The 17,109-nt window shown below is 48.8% G+C and overlaps 5 protein-coding genes across 5 annotated transcripts; 1 reads left to right on the plus strand and 4 right to left on the minus strand.

The window, feature by feature from the left end:
• Positions 1-2,775: 2,775 nt before the first annotated feature.
• Positions 2,776-3,400, minus strand: AO090012000837 (putative ubiquitin conjugating enzyme (UbcB); the record flags this gene model as incomplete). Its single annotated transcript, XM_001727738.3, has 3 exons — positions 2,776-3,093; positions 3,176-3,292; positions 3,377-3,400. 3 exons carry the CDS (start codon positions 3,398-3,400, stop codon positions 2,776-2,778), a joined length of 459 nt encoding a protein of 152 aa, XP_001727790.1.
• Positions 3,401-4,103: 703 nt separating this feature from the next.
• sec11 (signal peptidase complex catalytic subunit SEC11) lies at positions 4,104-4,761 on the minus strand (the record flags this gene model as incomplete). Its single annotated transcript, XM_001727739.3, has 2 exons — positions 4,104-4,341; positions 4,424-4,761. The coding sequence occupies 2 exons, from the start codon at positions 4,759-4,761 to the stop codon at positions 4,104-4,106; spliced, it is 576 nt and encodes a 191-aa protein (XP_001727791.1).
• A 595-nt stretch (positions 4,762-5,356) lies between these two features.
• On the minus strand, positions 5,357-6,509 carry AO090012000839 (putative RTA1 domain protein; the record flags this gene model as incomplete). Its single annotated transcript, XM_001727740.1, has 4 exons — positions 5,357-6,071; positions 6,124-6,273; positions 6,330-6,429; positions 6,485-6,509. 4 exons carry the CDS (start codon positions 6,507-6,509, stop codon positions 5,357-5,359), a joined length of 990 nt encoding a protein of 329 aa, XP_001727792.1.
• Positions 6,510-7,496: 987 nt separating this feature from the next.
• AO090012000840 (kinesin family protein) lies at positions 7,497-10,233 on the plus strand (the record flags this gene model as incomplete). Its single annotated transcript, XM_023236656.1, has 6 exons — positions 7,497-7,925; positions 7,955-8,960; positions 9,010-9,161; positions 9,195-9,725; positions 9,776-9,836; positions 9,911-10,233. 6 exons carry the CDS (start codon positions 7,497-7,499, stop codon positions 10,231-10,233), a joined length of 2,502 nt encoding a protein of 833 aa, XP_023091561.1.
• Positions 10,234-10,603: 370 nt separating this feature from the next.
• Positions 10,604-16,955, minus strand: hir3 (putative transcriptional corepressor of histone genes (Hir3); the record flags this gene model as incomplete). Its single annotated transcript, XM_001727742.1, has 4 exons — positions 10,604-12,073; positions 12,130-12,285; positions 12,350-12,572; positions 12,625-16,955. The coding sequence occupies 4 exons, from the start codon at positions 16,953-16,955 to the stop codon at positions 10,604-10,606; spliced, it is 6,180 nt and encodes a 2,059-aa protein (XP_001727794.1).
• Positions 16,956-17,109: the final 154 nt, after the last annotated feature.

The following is a 17,109-nucleotide window of genomic DNA, read 5'->3' on the forward strand; positions in this document are numbered from 1 at the left end:
ACAGAGCCATACTTACATCGTATCATGATGTGGGGTGTTCGTTCCGTTCCGCCTGGAGACTGCATGCATCGCTACGAGAAGTCTCCTACAGTCCTACTACTACCTCACTACGGAGTAGTATGCACATTTTTTGTCCTAGACAAAACATACCTGCATAAGATGGGTTTCAACTGCAGTTCGTTTCGAATTGATGGTCCAAAATATTCCTATTCATCACGGCTCACTTCACATGGAAGGCTTACCAAGTCCATCCACAGATGCCCTAACTAATTCGGTGAATTAGCACTATACGGGAGTGCTCCCGTCATCCCGACTCCATCCATTGATACTAGCGAGGAGGACTAAAGAATCCCGTCTTAATCTTATTACTATAGGGATTTAATGGCCCGCAGCCCATTTCCCAATCCCGACAGGAATAGCACACCTGTTCTGAAGTGGAGAAGTGCCGGATTCCGGCCAAAGGGGTCCTAACCAGACTCAGATAATTAGCATCGTCCTAACATACTTGGTAAGTTGGTCCTAATATCTCGCTCCACCCTCAGAAGCCACCAAGAACAGGCCGGCGTCTTCCTAGTCCTCCCGAATCCTCGAGGAAGTGGTGCTGCTTGGTGATCTTTTCCGATCTTCGACATGAGGACGCGAATCCGCTGCTCTGGATTTGTTTCGGTTGGTTTTCCCCCCTTGTGCTGATGAAGTTGTGAGAGATCACTTCACCGTTAGCCACCCTTGCGTCGTGTCGAGCGGCTGAGTGGTGTCTGTCGGTTATCACTATTATTGGATAAGGGGGGGTAGATTAACTCCTCGCCTCGTTGAATTGACTTCCTGAAAAGTGAAAATTTGCCTTCCAATCTCTTTTTCCTCTCTGCGGCTTGGCACCTCGTTAGATTGGCTTTCCGTGTTCTCGAGTGGAAAACTCGGAATTTGCGTAAATTTCAAAGTCGAAGAAAGGGTGGGGATAGGCGCAAATCGAAATACCCAAAAGATACGGAGATAAGTTAAAGGAACAATGAGATTTGCTTAACCAGTGACGGTCCATAGACTACTGCAGGCTTTGGTTCAATCAGTTTTGCGTTTGCCGGGCGCGTCGTAGATTCGTCGTATACCAGACGATGTTCTCCGATGGTACCTGAACGCAACAGATCGGTGGGTCGAAGTTGCATTGGGCGATTCGCTCGTACCCCAACAAACCAACGACATCCTGACAACAGTGCTCGAAATATGACTAAAGATGGCACGATAGTTAGCGCTTAGATACTGCCTGACCTTGCATCAAAATGGATATTATTAGCTTTTTTAGCTCTGAGAGTGCAGAATCTGCTCGACATTACTTGACACCCGTGTTCTTCTGGGGAACGAACCGAGCGTTTGAGATTCTGCCTCTCGGCATTTGGTGTGTCCAATGTAATCTATCTGCATCGTTAGTTGGGGGCACACAGGTCAATAGTGCACGCACACGCCATACCTACCTGCAAAGGATGAGGGGAGCCATCCAATTTTTGATATATATCTGACAAACTGATGTTCTTCCCATGCATTGCAACGGCGCTTCTTATAACCCCGTGTTTTACAACCGCATCTCGGATTCGCTGTCGCCGCCGAACCATTGTTCCATGATGATGGACCCCAACGTTTCTCTCAAACACTGAATGGAAATAGTTCCATGTCATCCCCCCATGGTCCCTTGCCCACCGTAAACGGCCCGTTAGGTAACTGGGGCCCGTTGTGAGACAATACCTCGTTCATGTAGGTGGAGGGCTCAGCTTCGCCCACAACTTTTCCACATCAAGAACTCCTTGGCTTTGGCTGCCTGCAGTATAGACGCATGTTCTTTCGGCGCCCGCTGAGGCTACCAGGCCGTGTTTTCTCCGAACGGCCCCATCATACATGCATTGCTCGATGCATACACAGTAGTAATCCGTCCAGGGAAACCCGGCGGTTATATCCGATCCACTTCACGTCATCGCCACTGACCTTCCTGTCCGGATCTTCGTTCGGGTAGTCACCCTTCCGTAAGGTTGTACAACAAGCGTCAGAATCACATATCTGAAGATATCGTCCCGTTCAACCCGAGACAAGTAATCCTTGCAGCAGATCATGTTGATCTGCTTCGGAGTCGGCTGTTGTGAGGAATATCAACGTAATCCGGTCATGGTATTTACCATCTCTAAGCCGAGTATGATATCATTGGGTTGATCGCACATGACTTGTTGTTCTATGAGATGGTCACACTAAAAATGATTTTATGGTGTGTTCAATCGGATGTGCAACCGTAAGTGATCGCAACGTGTTCCTCCCTTACGGTACACCAGAAGCTACAACAATTGGCGGCGTAGTAGGGTGATGATCCTAAGCATAATTTTCCTTACCAACCGTGATGTATCTACGGATCCCTTTACCGGTACATCATATAAACTCGTGCAAAAACCCCTGTTTTCTTTGGGTGGTTCTATGGCTCTAACCTGACATATTCACATGTGGAGCAAGGTAAGACCCTGTCCTAGAAAAGATTTGCAATGCTAATGAATGGCATAGATATCGAAGATTCTCGAGAACTCCCAAACCTGTCCCTACAGTCCCCCAAATGAGATTTTGGTCCGAAAGAAATAAATGGCGGTAGCGGATATGTACTCTTGTGTCGTCTTTATTTTCAGCTTGAACGTAAAGCCAGCCAGGTACCTCACCATTCAAAGATCAAGTAGTGTCCGATCATTGAATCTCCCTCCGAGAGTGGCACCACGAAGGCAACTCTGGTAATCGCGCTTCTAGAGAACCACCCTATGCCATCGCATACTTCCTGGTCCACTCCCGTGCGATTTCGTCATACCGTGCCCGGTCATTCTTGTACTGTTCTGCGATACGACCCTCGACAGCATCATCAGGCATGGGCTCTACGAGCAGCTGACGCGCGAACTCAAGCACTGCCGCGATCTTGGAGCTAGGCTTCCATTCGTCGGCCCGCAGCATACCCAGACACATGCTGCCCTTGTCATCGTTGGTCACATTGGGGTGGTAAATTTTGGTCCCGAACGAAACGGATGGCGGCTTGAAGGGGTACTCGGTGGGAAGACTGAGCTTGACTAGGAATCTGCCATTCTGATTTAGGGCGTACGGGTCAGTGTTTCACTGCGCTAACATCAAAGCAAAGAGGCACTCGTCTTCCATCTCTAAGACTCACGTGGTACGGTGACCCTTCTGGGCCGTCCATGTAAACCTTCCATTGGTAGATATCCGACTCGTTCGCTAGCTCGACGGTAATACCCTCTGGAGGAGACTCCGTGAGCTCAGCTAGCTCCTAGTACACTGGTTGTTAGCCCCTCTGGTTGGTCAATAGTCACCGGGAGCTCTGCCCAGGAAGAGACGTGAAACTTGTGCATACCTTGGCTATCCTTTTGCTACCCATCGTTTCAGATTGTTTTTGAAAGGACCGGAGAGCAAGTGTAGAAGGGGAAAATTCAAAAAGATGGTAGGAGCTCTCGGATAGACGGAGCTCTACTGGGTCAGATGATGAAAGCTGGGAAGCTTGGTTCGAAGAATAAAGAACACCCCAGAACTGATACAAAGTCAAAGAACCAGTGTAACTAAAGATTGACGCAGGGGTTGAAAGGACCGCAAGCGTTAAAGAGAGTGTGTTGTCCAAAGTCGAGTCATCCTCGAGCTCAAGCAAGTCGGCGGGGCCGCCGAGCCGATCAAGCGGGGCGGAAAGTTGAATGAATGGTCGACGTCAGAGCGGCCTTGTGTATTTAATCTTTGCTTTATTTAGAATGGGTGACCTTCATCTTTCCATCCCCTTTTTTGTTGGCGCTTATTACCCTCCACCGCTGAAAATCATTTGCGCACAATTCTTGGTGGCAAAGGCCATGCGTTCAATTTTGCTAATGGACCCAGCTGACTATTTGGTACTATTATCGCCGCGTTATTTTGCTGTTCTCGGTGTACCATGGCCCCAGGGTTGCATCGGGCGTTACTATTAGAGCTATAATTACCCGCCCACGCGATCCATGCATAGGATCTCGTCTACACAGTACGCTGAACAGTATCTCCCAAGAACAACATCCAAATGTCAACAGTAATCATTGCCGAACTCCAATCCTAGAAAGGTGCTACTACTCTCTTTGTAACATGACCATCAAGCCCATAATTCCAAGGAGGGCTGTCTTGAGCCACGGGTACTCGCTGAGCAAGATAGTCACATATCCCACCATGGGGATATACCCCCGTACACTGCCAACGATGTCTTCCTCGCGGTTGAGATAGTCCTGGCCTCGTGCGTACAGCTCAACATCGTCGGCGACGTTGTTGTCGCCCTTGGTAAGAAGCATATTGTTGGGGATCGGTGAGGACCTAGACGGGGAAGCGGTGATCCGTTAGTGATGATATTCCTGTGACACTTAATGCATTAAAGAGAACAAAGGGCAGGGCATACTCAGAAATCTCCTTCACTTTCTTCGTCTTTCCTTCAATTTCTGGGAATGTTCTCACGACGCGATGCACAATAGGAATGTCCTTGCCCCGGACGTTGTAGACGACGATCTCGCCTACCTCAGCTCGCGGGCTTCGATTCCATAAGAAAAGTAGATCTCCTCTTTGGAATGCTGGCTCCATGCTACCGGATAAAACAACTACAACAGGGCTCGAGGATGCGGTGAACACGGAGAGACCTTTCCACATCATAAATGCAGTAGAGAGCACCAGCGCGAAGTTGAGTACCTGGGCAAGTGACTGCCGGACATTGGATAGATTCGACGAGAGAAACGACAACATTTTGGCGACCCTACTCGGACAGACGATACCAATTCAGTCACCGAATGATAGAGAATAAAGATGCTGGTTCGAATCGTTTGTTGACGGTGTAGTTGAGAGTGCCTATGATCGCGGCGGAGGAAGCTTCGGAGGTTCGACGGAGGGGATGTTGGAAAGTAATGATGGTGTGGAGAAATAACACTTCCGATTAAATGTCGCTCACTTGGACGTATCAGTCGTGTCACACTTTGCTCAACAGACGGCTGGTCGTGGGTGGTTGTCAGCCGGTTGGGCAAAGGGAGATGTGTCCTTCAATGTTGCCCGTACCAAAAGGCCATGTGGTTCCTGCGCGGCGCTCGGTAGCTTTTCCGTGCAGACCCAACCACCCAACCCTGCATTTTGATTGGACTAAACATGAACTATAGTGCAACGTTCCAGAACCCTGACATGAAAATAATAGTACACCAACGGACTTGTTGATTCACAAATTCAGTTTGTCGATCATAAATAAGGCTATCTATCTACGCAATGGTATTCGAAGAGCGACACAGGAAAACAAAGGAAACCGGAAACAAAACAAAACAAAACACAAACCATCAAGCAATACCCTAACACCTCAGACGCTAGTCGATGGCTGGTGGTCAACTTCCCAGAACTTCTCCTTCTTTCCCTTCTTTGTGATCATACCGACTATATCAAAAGGGTCAAAAAGGGTAAGTAGGAATGGCCGACGATCCTCGTAGCCCGGTCCCTCTACTTCTGTCACACCATCCGTTGCCAGATAGATCCGGTTTGAACGAGGAAGCCATCGCATGGGATGAAAGACGTTGAGAAGAGTGGTGTTGGCGAACATAACGACAGTCTCAAATACCCAGAAGAACCACTCATCTTTAAGTATGGGACTTATATCATCGATATTGCTAGTGTTCAGACTTGCAGCTGTGAAATACTCGACAGTTCGGTAGATCGTGCGTATGGTGATGAGTGTGCAACTGCAATACAGCACATAAAGGGCTCTCTTCACTTTGCTGTTCAGAACACCAGCGCGGTGGCAATTGTAGTAGAACTTGCTAGCCAGAGCAACAAACCCCGCCATCAATGCGATTTGCAAGATCAGGGCAGCTTTGAGTAAAGCCTTGCCTGTATTCTGCGTACTTTCGGGATTGCTGGTATTGGCGACCAATGATGCTCCATTTGCTGTTATGACCTCGATCACGATACCCATGGCAATGAATGTGGTGAACACACGGCCTGGATGCATTGGAGAATGATAGGGGATGTAGTACAGGATACGGCCCAAAGTGAAGAAGTTAGCTCCCTCATAGACAGGACTGACACTCAGTTAGCTTCTTCAATAACTGACATACCATGAAGAGAACTTACGGCCCAGCTAAGAGGAAGACAGTGCTTGAAATGAAAACACCCAGATTGTCCCAATGCCCGAATGCCCCAATGGTGCGCATCACGAACCCTGCGGTGAAGAGTAAAGCAGACCAGGGTAGTAGGCCTGTTACTTTCCATGATTTATATTTGCTTCAAAGCAATACTAATTAGTCTCGAGCCTCTGTGATACAGGGGGTCCAACATACAAGCATTGATAGCCATGCATGATACCAGATAATGCGAAAAGAACCGCAAAAGCGATCGGCGCGCCTTTGTTGGGCGCATAGTACCAGAGGCTTCCCTCCTCTTAGTTAAGTCAGCGATGAACAGTTGTTGGGAGCAAGTCGGAGGGTGAACATACGGTAGGGCGACCTTTTATGGATCATAGTCCTGAGCGGTGAAGGTATATAAATCCGGATAGAGAAATACAATTTACTGATACTCGACAACGACCCGGACAATAATTAAAAAGATAAATATGATACAGATTCTCGGGAGGTGTTCTATGAAGCTATGGCTATCTATATATTGACAACAGGCCCTCGAGAAACTATCAACAAGACACAAGCGAAAACGAGCTGGCCAAAATAGGAAAAGTGGAAGTAGATCTGGATCTGGTTCAGATCAAATACAAGCCTCAATGAGTGCCCAATGACACAGTCATTCTCGCAAAATCAGCCTCAATCTAGGGTGTGGTAGAGGTGGATTTAGTGGGTACCGTTCTTTCTCAGTTATTCCGAGTAGTCTAAGCAATTTCTCTTACCCAAAACTGGTTACTTTCTGGAAACGAGGCTGACTTTCCATGCCATCTTCGTTGTTATCTGAAATCACACTGGAAGCTTATAATCCCTAGTATCGTCAATGAAGATCGAATTATCTATCGGGCGTATGCATGGCCTATGGACTTCGCTGGTCACCATCCGTTTTGTGGTTCCACTTAGCGAATACGAGCAGGGCTGAGCCAAGGAGGTTGCTAGAGTAGGTACTAGGCTTATCACGGGGTGAGACCTCGTATAGAGAGTTTCCAAGTCATGGAAAAAGACCCTGACAACGGGCAAAAGTATGAAGTGTGCTCTTTGACGTAACAAAAGTGGTGTTGGTTAGGGCTGCACCTAGGGATGGAGGCTTTCGGCCTGATGAAGGGGGCATCAACCCCATTTCGGCTCGTGAAGATGAAGTTGCCTGGACAACAGGACACTAACCTAAAGGGGAATGACAGACTCAGCATGACATCTCAAAGTGGAAACCCATCAACTGCTTCACGTTATAACGATCCGACTAAGCCAGGCCAACGTGGAGACGGCGATACTAACCCACTTCTTGCTGTCGTGTCTCCTCTTACGTGAACAATCGGCAGACAAGGACCCGCAGCTATGAATCCAGCGAAACCCTCCCAATCGTCACTATTTCAGGTGTACCTCCGCCTTCGTCCGCCCATCTCTCAGCAAGATGACCAGGCCGAACGATGCTTAACAGTCGAGTATCCAGAATCTCAAGATGTTGTTGAACATGACCAAGGAACTCCAGCTCTAGCGGCAACTCATATTATCCTGCAACCGCCAAGCGATGCTAGAAAGCGGGCAGTTGAGAAATTCGGCTTCACCAAGGTTTTTGAAGAGTCGGCTTCTCAGTTGACTGTGTTCGAAGACACAGGACTCGATTCAATTATACGGGGAGTGTTGCTTGAGGGAAGAGATGGCTTGGTCGCTACATTAGGTGTGACAGGAAGTGGAAAGGTGGGACCAAACGCAACAAGATATGAAGCAGTGCTGACGGCCATGTACAGAGCCACACCATCTTGGGTTCGAAAACCCAAAGAGGTCTCACCCAGATGAGTCTTGATGTGATTTTTAAATCGTTAGCCTCGACAATCAAACCACCAGACAATTCTATCCACCCTCTCCTCCTGTCCTCGGTCGCGTCGTCGGACCAGTCAGAATCGCAGATATTCACGGCGCAGACGTTTCTCGAAGCTGTATATGGAGACCCAAGTGCCGACCGTGGTAGGAACTCTAGAGCACAGACCCCAATGAGCTCTTCCAGAGCTCAAACCCCTCTGACGGTATGCTTCCCTCCCCAGAGCCAATTGCTCAGGTCCTCAGTTTTGCGCCCGCAAGCCCCCTTTCCAAGCCGTTTCTGTGGCCATAATATGGCGTATGGCCTACGCAATGGGTATTCCCCAACTTTGAACCACATGAGCCGCCTTATCCCAAATGCCACCATTAAGGCGAGCCCCAGACAAATGGTCCCTGGACTCTCACTTGCACTTTCATACACTCAACCTAGCTTTATTGGCATGAATCGCGCTAAACAATCTCAAAACTTAAAGGAACCGGCGCCTGCCATTATTTTCCCCCGTCGTAATCTGCCCCAACGGCCAAATGTTCCACCTCGTTCGCCCGATGTTAGCCATCTCACATTGGAACTGAACCCTAACTCTGAATATATCGTACTGGTGTCAATGTATGAAGTCTATAATGATCGCATCTTTGACCTTTTGTCGCCAGCGATAGTTCCAGGCCAAGGAAGTACCGTGTCGCGAGGGGGAACCAACCAGAAGGACAGACGGAGACCCCTCCTTTTCAAATCTACTGAAGGATCTCCCGACAGGAAGGTCGTCGCGGGCCTACGCAAAATAGCCTGCAGTACTTACGAAGAGGCACTGGCAATTTTAGAAGTCGGACTCACTGAGCGCAAAGTCACGGGTACTGGCGCGAACAGTGTCAGTTCACGGAGCCATGGATTCTTCTGTCTCGAGGTCAAGAGAAGGATGCGTAACAAGAGAACGGGAGAAGAAACATGGATGGGGAACACCCTTACAGTGGCAGATCTCGCTGGTAAGGTGACAAATCGAGCAGTAGCGTAAGAATGCTAATCGTGCTCCAGGCTCCGAGCGTGCAAGAACCGCCAAAACGGCTGGATCTACCCTGGCCGAGGCAGGCAAAATCAACGAGAGTCTGATGTATCTCGGTCAATGCTTACAAATGCAGAGTGAGATACAAGAGGGGAAGGTACGATTCACTTTCACGCTTACGAGCGTCTCCTTCTGTCATTCTTGCTAATTATCATAGACTGCTCTGGTCCCATTCAGACAATGCAAGCTCACCGAGCTACTATTCTCAAACTCATTCCCATCATCTACCCAGGCGCCTGGTCCCAACCGCCACCCGCAAAAGGCAATTATGGTCGTAACCGCTGATCCTCTTGGAGACTACAACGCAACTTCGCAGATCCTGCGCTATTCGGCCCTTGCGCGGGAAGTCACCGTGCCTCGGGCTCCATCCGCGACTGAGTCTGTCTTCTCTGCTACAGTTGAACTTCGCAAGTCTTCTGCTAGCGACCGCTCTACACCGAATATGGCAACCAGTGAAGAGCTCGAGAAAGCATTAGCCGAAATCAGCAGACTGACGAAGGAGAATGAGGCACTTTCCGTGAGATTAGCTGAAGAAGAGATCATGAGAGCAGAATTAGATATGAGACTGAAATCTAGTGAAGAAACATGTCTCATGATCGAGCAGGAAGTGCGCGAAGAGTGCTGGGCCGAAATGGATGAGAGGATGGAAGAAGAGAGAAAGAAGTGGCAAGTTGCTCTGGAGGAGCAGGTGAGCACCTTGACTTACAGATAACTTTGAGCATTGGCTGATCATTACAGGCTGGTCATAATGATGAACACCTTGATAAGAAGATTGAACTATTGTCTCGTGGTTTCCAAGGTACTGTTTCCACTTCTTCCCCTATCCCACAGATGATTTGCGGTCAAACTAACAGATGCGCCTAGTCCATACAGATCCCGAGCCTTCTAGGGACGAGAAGGTGGAAGAACTGGAGTTCGAAATTGACCAGCTTCGCAGCAAGGTTACATCTTTAGAACGCGAACTGATGTGCCGGTCTCCTACCAAGAAGTCCAAGTCAAAAAATACACTCGAGCCGTCTCGCAATTCCAATATTCTTGGTCGCGAAAGTGACATTGACATGGCACTCCAACGGATGGATCAGTTGAAGCTTGCAGACAGCATGTTTTCTCCTGCTCCGCCTGCAGGCTCCCCCGGAAAAAGGCTTAGGAAGATGGCAACCAGAAAATGGGATTTCGCCCCGGAGGAAGAGATCTGAATTTCCTGATGATACCCTCCACAGACTCTTTCAGATTGAAGTTTTGACACGGCCTATCCTTTCGCTTCATTTTCTTTTTGACATATTGGGACGCTTATTCACTGTACATTATATGAGGAGGATCATGGGCGGTTTTCTTTGGCGTGTGATAGAATGGGGATTGGGGTTACGAAATGTTTATGTATAAATATTAATTCTTGTTTATGGTACACATGCTAAAATACCACCTTTACCGTGTACTTCCTCGCACCTGAACGCCTTTTACCGTAGCAAAATAAAAGCAGATGATGGAAATCATCTAGTCGTTGGAGTTGACCTTGGGATATTAGTGAGGCAACTCATGACAAGAAAGCCCTGAATCTTGAGTGCCTCAGATATCCATTGCTTCCGAATCAGACACATGGTCACTTTCCTGATCAGCCTCAGCAGCAGCGGGCTGCTCGCCCCCGTCGTCGACATCCATTTCGTTGGCTTCGTTCGCGTCAGCTTCGCCCTCAGGCTCACCATCACCTTCCCCCACCCCTTCTTCTTCCCCAGCGGCTTCATTATCCTCTTCGTCTTCTCCCTCGCCTTCACCTTCACCCTCACCCTCCCCCTCTCCGTCAATCTCGGCTTCATCGCCATCAGCACCATCATCGCCTTCCTCTACCATAGTCTCGCCTTCCTCGACCATGGTCTCTCCTTCATCACCAAGGTCAGCATCTTCCTCCCTATCAGCATCTTCTTCCCCGTCGCCGGCCCCTTCATTAGCTCCGTCTCCATCAGCGCTAGCTGCAGCCGACATTCCCACCTCCGGATCCAAAGATCCCCGATCCTGCAGATTAGGGAACAACAAGCTGCGCTCCGCCGCAAGCTTGGATAATTTCTCATCATCTATCTCGCTCAGCTCGCTTTCATCATCAGCACTGTCATGCAGGCTATTAGGAATATCGCTCTGTTGCCCCGAGGCCAGTTCGTCAGCTACAGCAGCAGATGTAGCGGTATCCTTCGTTTGCTCGGGAGCGGAAGTGACCGCGCCGACGCCGTGGGATGGTTCGCTTTCTGCAGCGGCCGGTGCTTTGGCGATAGGAGCGCGAGGCGCGAGTTTGCGTTGGACGATTGTCTCCGCCCGTTTCTGGATGTCGCGTCTTGCGATGCCCTTTGTGCGGCCGCGGGGTGCTGGGGCTTCGGATGCAGGGGCGGAGGTTGGGGGTGTAGGAGTGTCTGCGGCGCCATCGCTGGCCATGAGGAGATGGTCTACCTTCATTTTCTCTTTGTTTTCTTCGTTTGCTTGTTCGATGACGTTGGGCATGTTGACTTCGTATAGGCGTGAGTAGATGTCGGCGATGAGGTCTTCTAACAAGGAGACTTTCATGAGGTTGTTATTTAACTTCTTTAACTCGACGGCGTCGCGGAGAAGTTCGAGAAGTGTAATGCTTTCTGGAGCTAACTGGAGGAGACCCTCTAGGCGAGCTGTGTTTGCGACGAATTCGTCCCACCCAATGGGTTTGAAGACGCTTTCATCATGTCCTTCGTTAATGTTTCCTGCTTTTCGTATGACTCGTGCATAGGTTAGACAGAGGTCCTCCCATAGTTTTGCATGGTTGATGAAATCGCCCTGCTTTTTCCTGACTCGACGTAGTAGTTGGTCGAGGCTTGCACGATCTTCCAGTTGTTCTAGTAGAGCCACGAAGAAATACACGTATCGTGTCGTGTAAACGAAGTGTCTACCGGGACGCTCATTCTCAGGCCTCCACACTTGGATCGTCATTGTCTTTGTGAATATCTGCTGTGTCAGTTCACCCTTGGCTCCTGCAGCTGCGGCAGCGTCCTTTTCATCATCATAAGTGATATGTGCAGCCTAATTCAGGTAAGTCTTGGTTCGTTACAGGTAATAGTGCAAATTCTTAAACTTACCCTGACAGCCATGCGATGGTGCCAGTTCGACTTGTCGGCATGCTTTAAGTTTCGAATGACAGACATTATGTATGGCTTCCAAGGGGCGCCTTCCTCCGGAGGTGGTACCTTTCGCGCCCAAGGAGTGGCCACCAGAGTCTTACTTCCTTCAGCCGGCTGAAAAGAAAAGTTAACTGCCACTCACACATCGTCAAAACCAAAATGGAGAAATATTGCGTACCGTAACCACTCCTCTATGAACCAGTTTGTGAACAATGGACACGAGCTTATAGTGGGGTTCGAAGATAGGATCCGACCGAGAATCCCTCTTCTGAGGCAGTGCATCAATAGAATCGAGCAGAGAATCTAGGAGATCATCAAGGTGGACGTGCTTTGATGTGCCCCTGACGGAGTCGTCACAGCTGAACATCTTCCAGAGACATTTACTTAGCATGTAGCGAGTCCTAAGTCACGGTTAGTAGTCACACTATCAGTTACAACGAAGGAATGACATACATCCAACTCTTGGGCTTATCAGGAATGGCACGCTTAAGGAGGTAACTCGCAAGATTCCAGACGGAGTACAACCTCATCTCCTTGAATGGAAGCGCTTCGTACATCTGTTGGTTCTCTTCACTGTTGTAATGTCGAGTGAAATCGGAAAGGCTAAAAGCGGCCATGGATAAGGGTTCTCGAGAAGACGAGTACAAACGGATTCCAAAGTCGGTGTAGAGGTCGGATACGAGCGCTCGAGTCTCCGGTGTAGGATCTGCGTTTCTTGCTGCCGTTGCAACAGCCATGGCATAGCTATGGATCGCATAGCGTTGCCAAGTCACCAACTCTGTGCGGTTATTATTGATCTTGTCCGCTGACCACGTTATGTCCTCCTCCAGCTTCGAATCATAGGTCTGGGCAAGTCGATACCAGGATTCCCATCTCTGTGTGTTGTGTTCCAGGTCCTGTCTGAACCACGTGATAGCTTCGTCCAGATCAGTGGTTGGAACGGGGTTGAGACGCTTCTGAGAGCGGAATTTGGTCAGCGCAGCATGTCCTAGAAGGAAGTACCATCCATTCTTCGCAATGACTGCACTCTCGGTGGGCACAGGGAGCAACGCAAGATCTTCAACTCCCCGAACGGCACGGAAGATTTCCGTTGGGTTTAGCGGTGATTTCAAGTAAGCTGTCAGAATGCGCTTATTATAGGATAATGGAGGCGATGACTTTGTGGTGCCGATGGCTTGTTGCATCTTCTCAATAGTGTACTTCAAGTCAGATTTTGACAGATCCCTGATGTTCATTTTCTTCGCCTGCTTCATGACAAAGTCAATCATCAAAATAGCTGTAGAGCGATCCAGTTTCTCCGGTGGACAGCCGTGGTCCTCCAGATAACCATCAACCGGTGACAATTTGATGCCGTGTATGTCGTAAAGTAGTTGGCAGATATCATACTCATAATCCGCTTTCTCATCCAAGGAGAAAATCTCGGATTTAACAAGCTTAAGAAACTGCTTGTGGGAACGTTTGCACATCTTCCTGATGCCCAAGGCATTGTGTACAGAGCGCAAGTAAAGAATGCGGTCCTCAAGGGGTGTCTCGAAGAGCTCTGGATTCTGCGCAATAGCTTCTCTCACCAAGGTATAGTGAAGGATCCAACAACGGACATGCATTTCCCGCAGCTTATCCCTGAAACTTTCCAACGACTTTGCCAACGCTCCGCGTACGTCGGAGCCAGACAACTGGCCCACACGAACTGAGTCTTCGTAAAGCACAAAACTGTGAAGTAGTTTCAATACCAGCGTTACTGCAGATAGCGAGGACTTGACGTGGTCCATATCAAAGCATTCGTATGCCTTGGCTGGCTCTTGTAAAACTGCTGTTACGGTCTTATTCAATATTCCATCGAGAGACTTTAACCAACGGAGCAAAGTGATTTGGCGGTGCTCACTAGGTTCTTCTAGATGTTCAGGGTTCCAAAGCTCTCTCACAATAGTTTCAATACTCCGCAGGTGGCACGACACCACTTTCGGTGCGTAATCGATCTTCCTGTACGCATCTTGTAGCCTCCTCCATAGGAAAAGCCTCAGTGTAGCGTCCCCTCGATCTAAGAAAGAACCCATTTCGTGGAGCTGTGACGTCGGCAGCGAATGTCCCTGTTCCTCTGAAGTGTTTTCTTCAACAAACTGGACCGAAGCAGGTTCCAGAATAGGTTCTATGGTTTCGATGAGTCCCACAGGATCTTCTGATTCAGTATTAAAGATCCTCATGAAGAAGTCCATAGACTCCAGCTTCGAAATCTCTTGGTCAACGGCCTCAATTGATATTTCCGGCATAATTGCGTTGTTTACTAGGCTTATCACTGGATCCTTCAAGCGGCTGAGTAAGTGCTTCAGTTCCTGAAGACAAAGCAATACATGTTCCCGCTCGGCGTCCGTTGTCATGTTCGAGTGGAAGGTGGAAGCCCAGATATGGCGAAGAACAATATTATCCTGATGACTGCCGGGTGAAGAGTAATCCATGAAGTGAGTCAGTGAAGTACGCGCCAGTAAGCTCCACCGTGCTAAACGATCTTTTTGCTGTACTCTAATCCCTTGGTCGATTTCACTGTTTGGGTTGTTAATGGAAGCATATATATCAAGATGGAGCTCAAATATGGCTTGAGCCATCTCGAGATATGCGAAATGATTCGTAGTGTATTCAAACGGCGTGTCAGCGCTAGCGCCAAGGATTTGGCGTTCAAGAGCCTCGATGTATTCGCTCACTCCCTTGTAGATGGTTTCATCTTCGCGTATCAATATTTGCACCACCGTCTCTTTCAGTGTGTCTGGCCATTGGAACAAAGTGTATGTCGAATTTATGATGGTGAAGTTTGAAGTGCCGAATACACCATCCTGTGCAGAAATACGTCCGTAATCTGGCATGAGAAGGCATTTAAGCCACTCAAAAGCGGCTTCACGGAGATGGAACCATCCATCATTGATGGTATTCATGAGCATGAGTAGTTCCTCGATACCGGAGAGAACTTGCTTCATCCCGAGCTTTCGGGCAGACTTTCTGGAGTGCTCTAGGAAGATAGCGAGTCCAGACTTGCCCATCCCTTGAATGTCCTGAAGCGCCGCAACATTATCACATTGGAGTGTCGCCTGAGACTTTCCTTCATCCCAGCCTTTCAAGATGTGCCTTAAATCTCGAGGTAGAATGTACTCAGCCTTCCCGTTGATATCACTATCTGGGAGGTCTTTCCCATCAGAAGTAGGAGAAATTTGTTTCCTTAGCTCATCAACTGACCCTAAGTCTTCAATCCCCAACTTGGACAACAGAGATTCAACCGTGCCGAACATCCATTCGTCAGCTCTAACGAAAACTTCTAGACGGTCTTCGTAGTATTTGTTATGGTCAAATGAGACTTCATCAGCTTGTAACGAAGCCTCTGCATGTGATTCTCGTAGACGGGTTCTTCTGCTCTTGGATCGAACGCTTTCTGTCTGGTCCTCGGCGACGGCTGACGTAGAAGATCGCTTTCGTGCCCCATTAGTCGATGATTTAGGGTCAGCATCGTCGGCATTTGGAGTTTCCTGTTGATTAGCTAGCTCGGGAGATTGTGACGTCTGGATCTCCAATGACTCTATAAGTTGCTTTTCAGCCCGTTGATCAATAGACGAGTGGTCATCGGCGTGTTCTGCGGTTGAGTCCAGCGCTTCATGCTTCACAGATGGCTGAAAATCCATGTTGTTGTCATCTTCCCCCGACATGTGGGTGATTGGCTTCGGGTCACTTGAAAGCTCTTCATCCTGTGCCCTTGGTGACTGGTCTTGAACTTGTGTTTCTTTGGTCGCCGTAGCTTTCAGTTCGGGGCTAAGAGCTGGTGTTGAAACGCTGATTGCAGTACCGGGGCCGAGATCAATGGTGCCCTGCTCCTTGTCCGTTAACGCTTGGAGGATGGTCTTGCCAAGATCGGCCCATGTCGGTGAAAGAGGCTTCAGATCATGTCGTGCGGTGCTTAAAGCTAGGGGGCCTTTCGACGGAAGGACATTCTGAAGGCTGTCGGGTAATCCAGGCAGATACGGATAAGGGTCACTTTGGCGCTTGAGAAATTTGAGAAGGGCTTTTTTGGGTTTCTTAATCGGGACTTGGCAGACCGATATCCTATCTTGCAACGACAGCAAGGTTTCCCGAAGACGCTCTTCTGCGAAAGTTTCTTCTAAGCCTAGCTGTTCTGTTCGGACCTCCAGGCGATTTTCATCATCTGCCAGGACACTTTCCAAGCAGTAACGGGCTAATCGATAGCTTTGTAATGTGCTGCAGAGCCTGGCGCTTTGTCTCCAAAGGTTAAGGTCTGTGTCATCACGCTCCAGGGCTTCAGCGAAAGACGTCAGGGCAGTGCTTGCACGCTCAGCAATTTCAGCCGAGAGACCTGGAGTGGAGTCTGACTCCTGGGCAGCATTCTGTATAATGGCGCGCAAAGAATCTAGTACGAACTGCCCGTGGTTTTTATACGCAAGATAGATGGTCTGCAGCAAAGTACTGGATGTGGAATCATTGATATCGTAATCTCCTAGCGGTTCAGCACCGTCTGCATTACCAACATAGTCGGATGTCTCAGTCAATTCAAGCTCAGTAGCAGCTCTTTTGTAGTCGGAGAGAGACTCCGGGTACTTGAATATTTCCGAACTAAGAAGAGCATCATATGCTTCCGCAGCTTGGGCGTAGAAGGCGGGACCCTGTGAGTGAAGTTTCAGAGCATTTTGGTATAGCTTGAGAGCTTCCTCAATTTGGATTTCCTTAGTGTCATCAACCTCTTCTTCTACCGCCTCAGCGGGCTCGATGTTTAATGCCACCCAGGTTGACATGTTGCAGTTTATTCAGGCTGCAGGAAGATTCCAGACATCGGTAACAAGATCGACGTGACAGACAGCATCTCCCGAAAAGGGAAGCTAGTCCCTATAGTTGATGAGGCTAAGCCGTGGTGAGGAAAGGTAAAGCAGAACAGAATCCAAGCTGTCA

Source organism: Aspergillus oryzae, chromosome 4 (genome assembly GCF_000184455.2).
Source record: "Aspergillus oryzae RIB40 DNA, chromosome 4".
NCBI lineage: Eukaryota > Fungi > Ascomycota > Eurotiomycetes > Eurotiales > Aspergillaceae > Aspergillus > Aspergillus oryzae.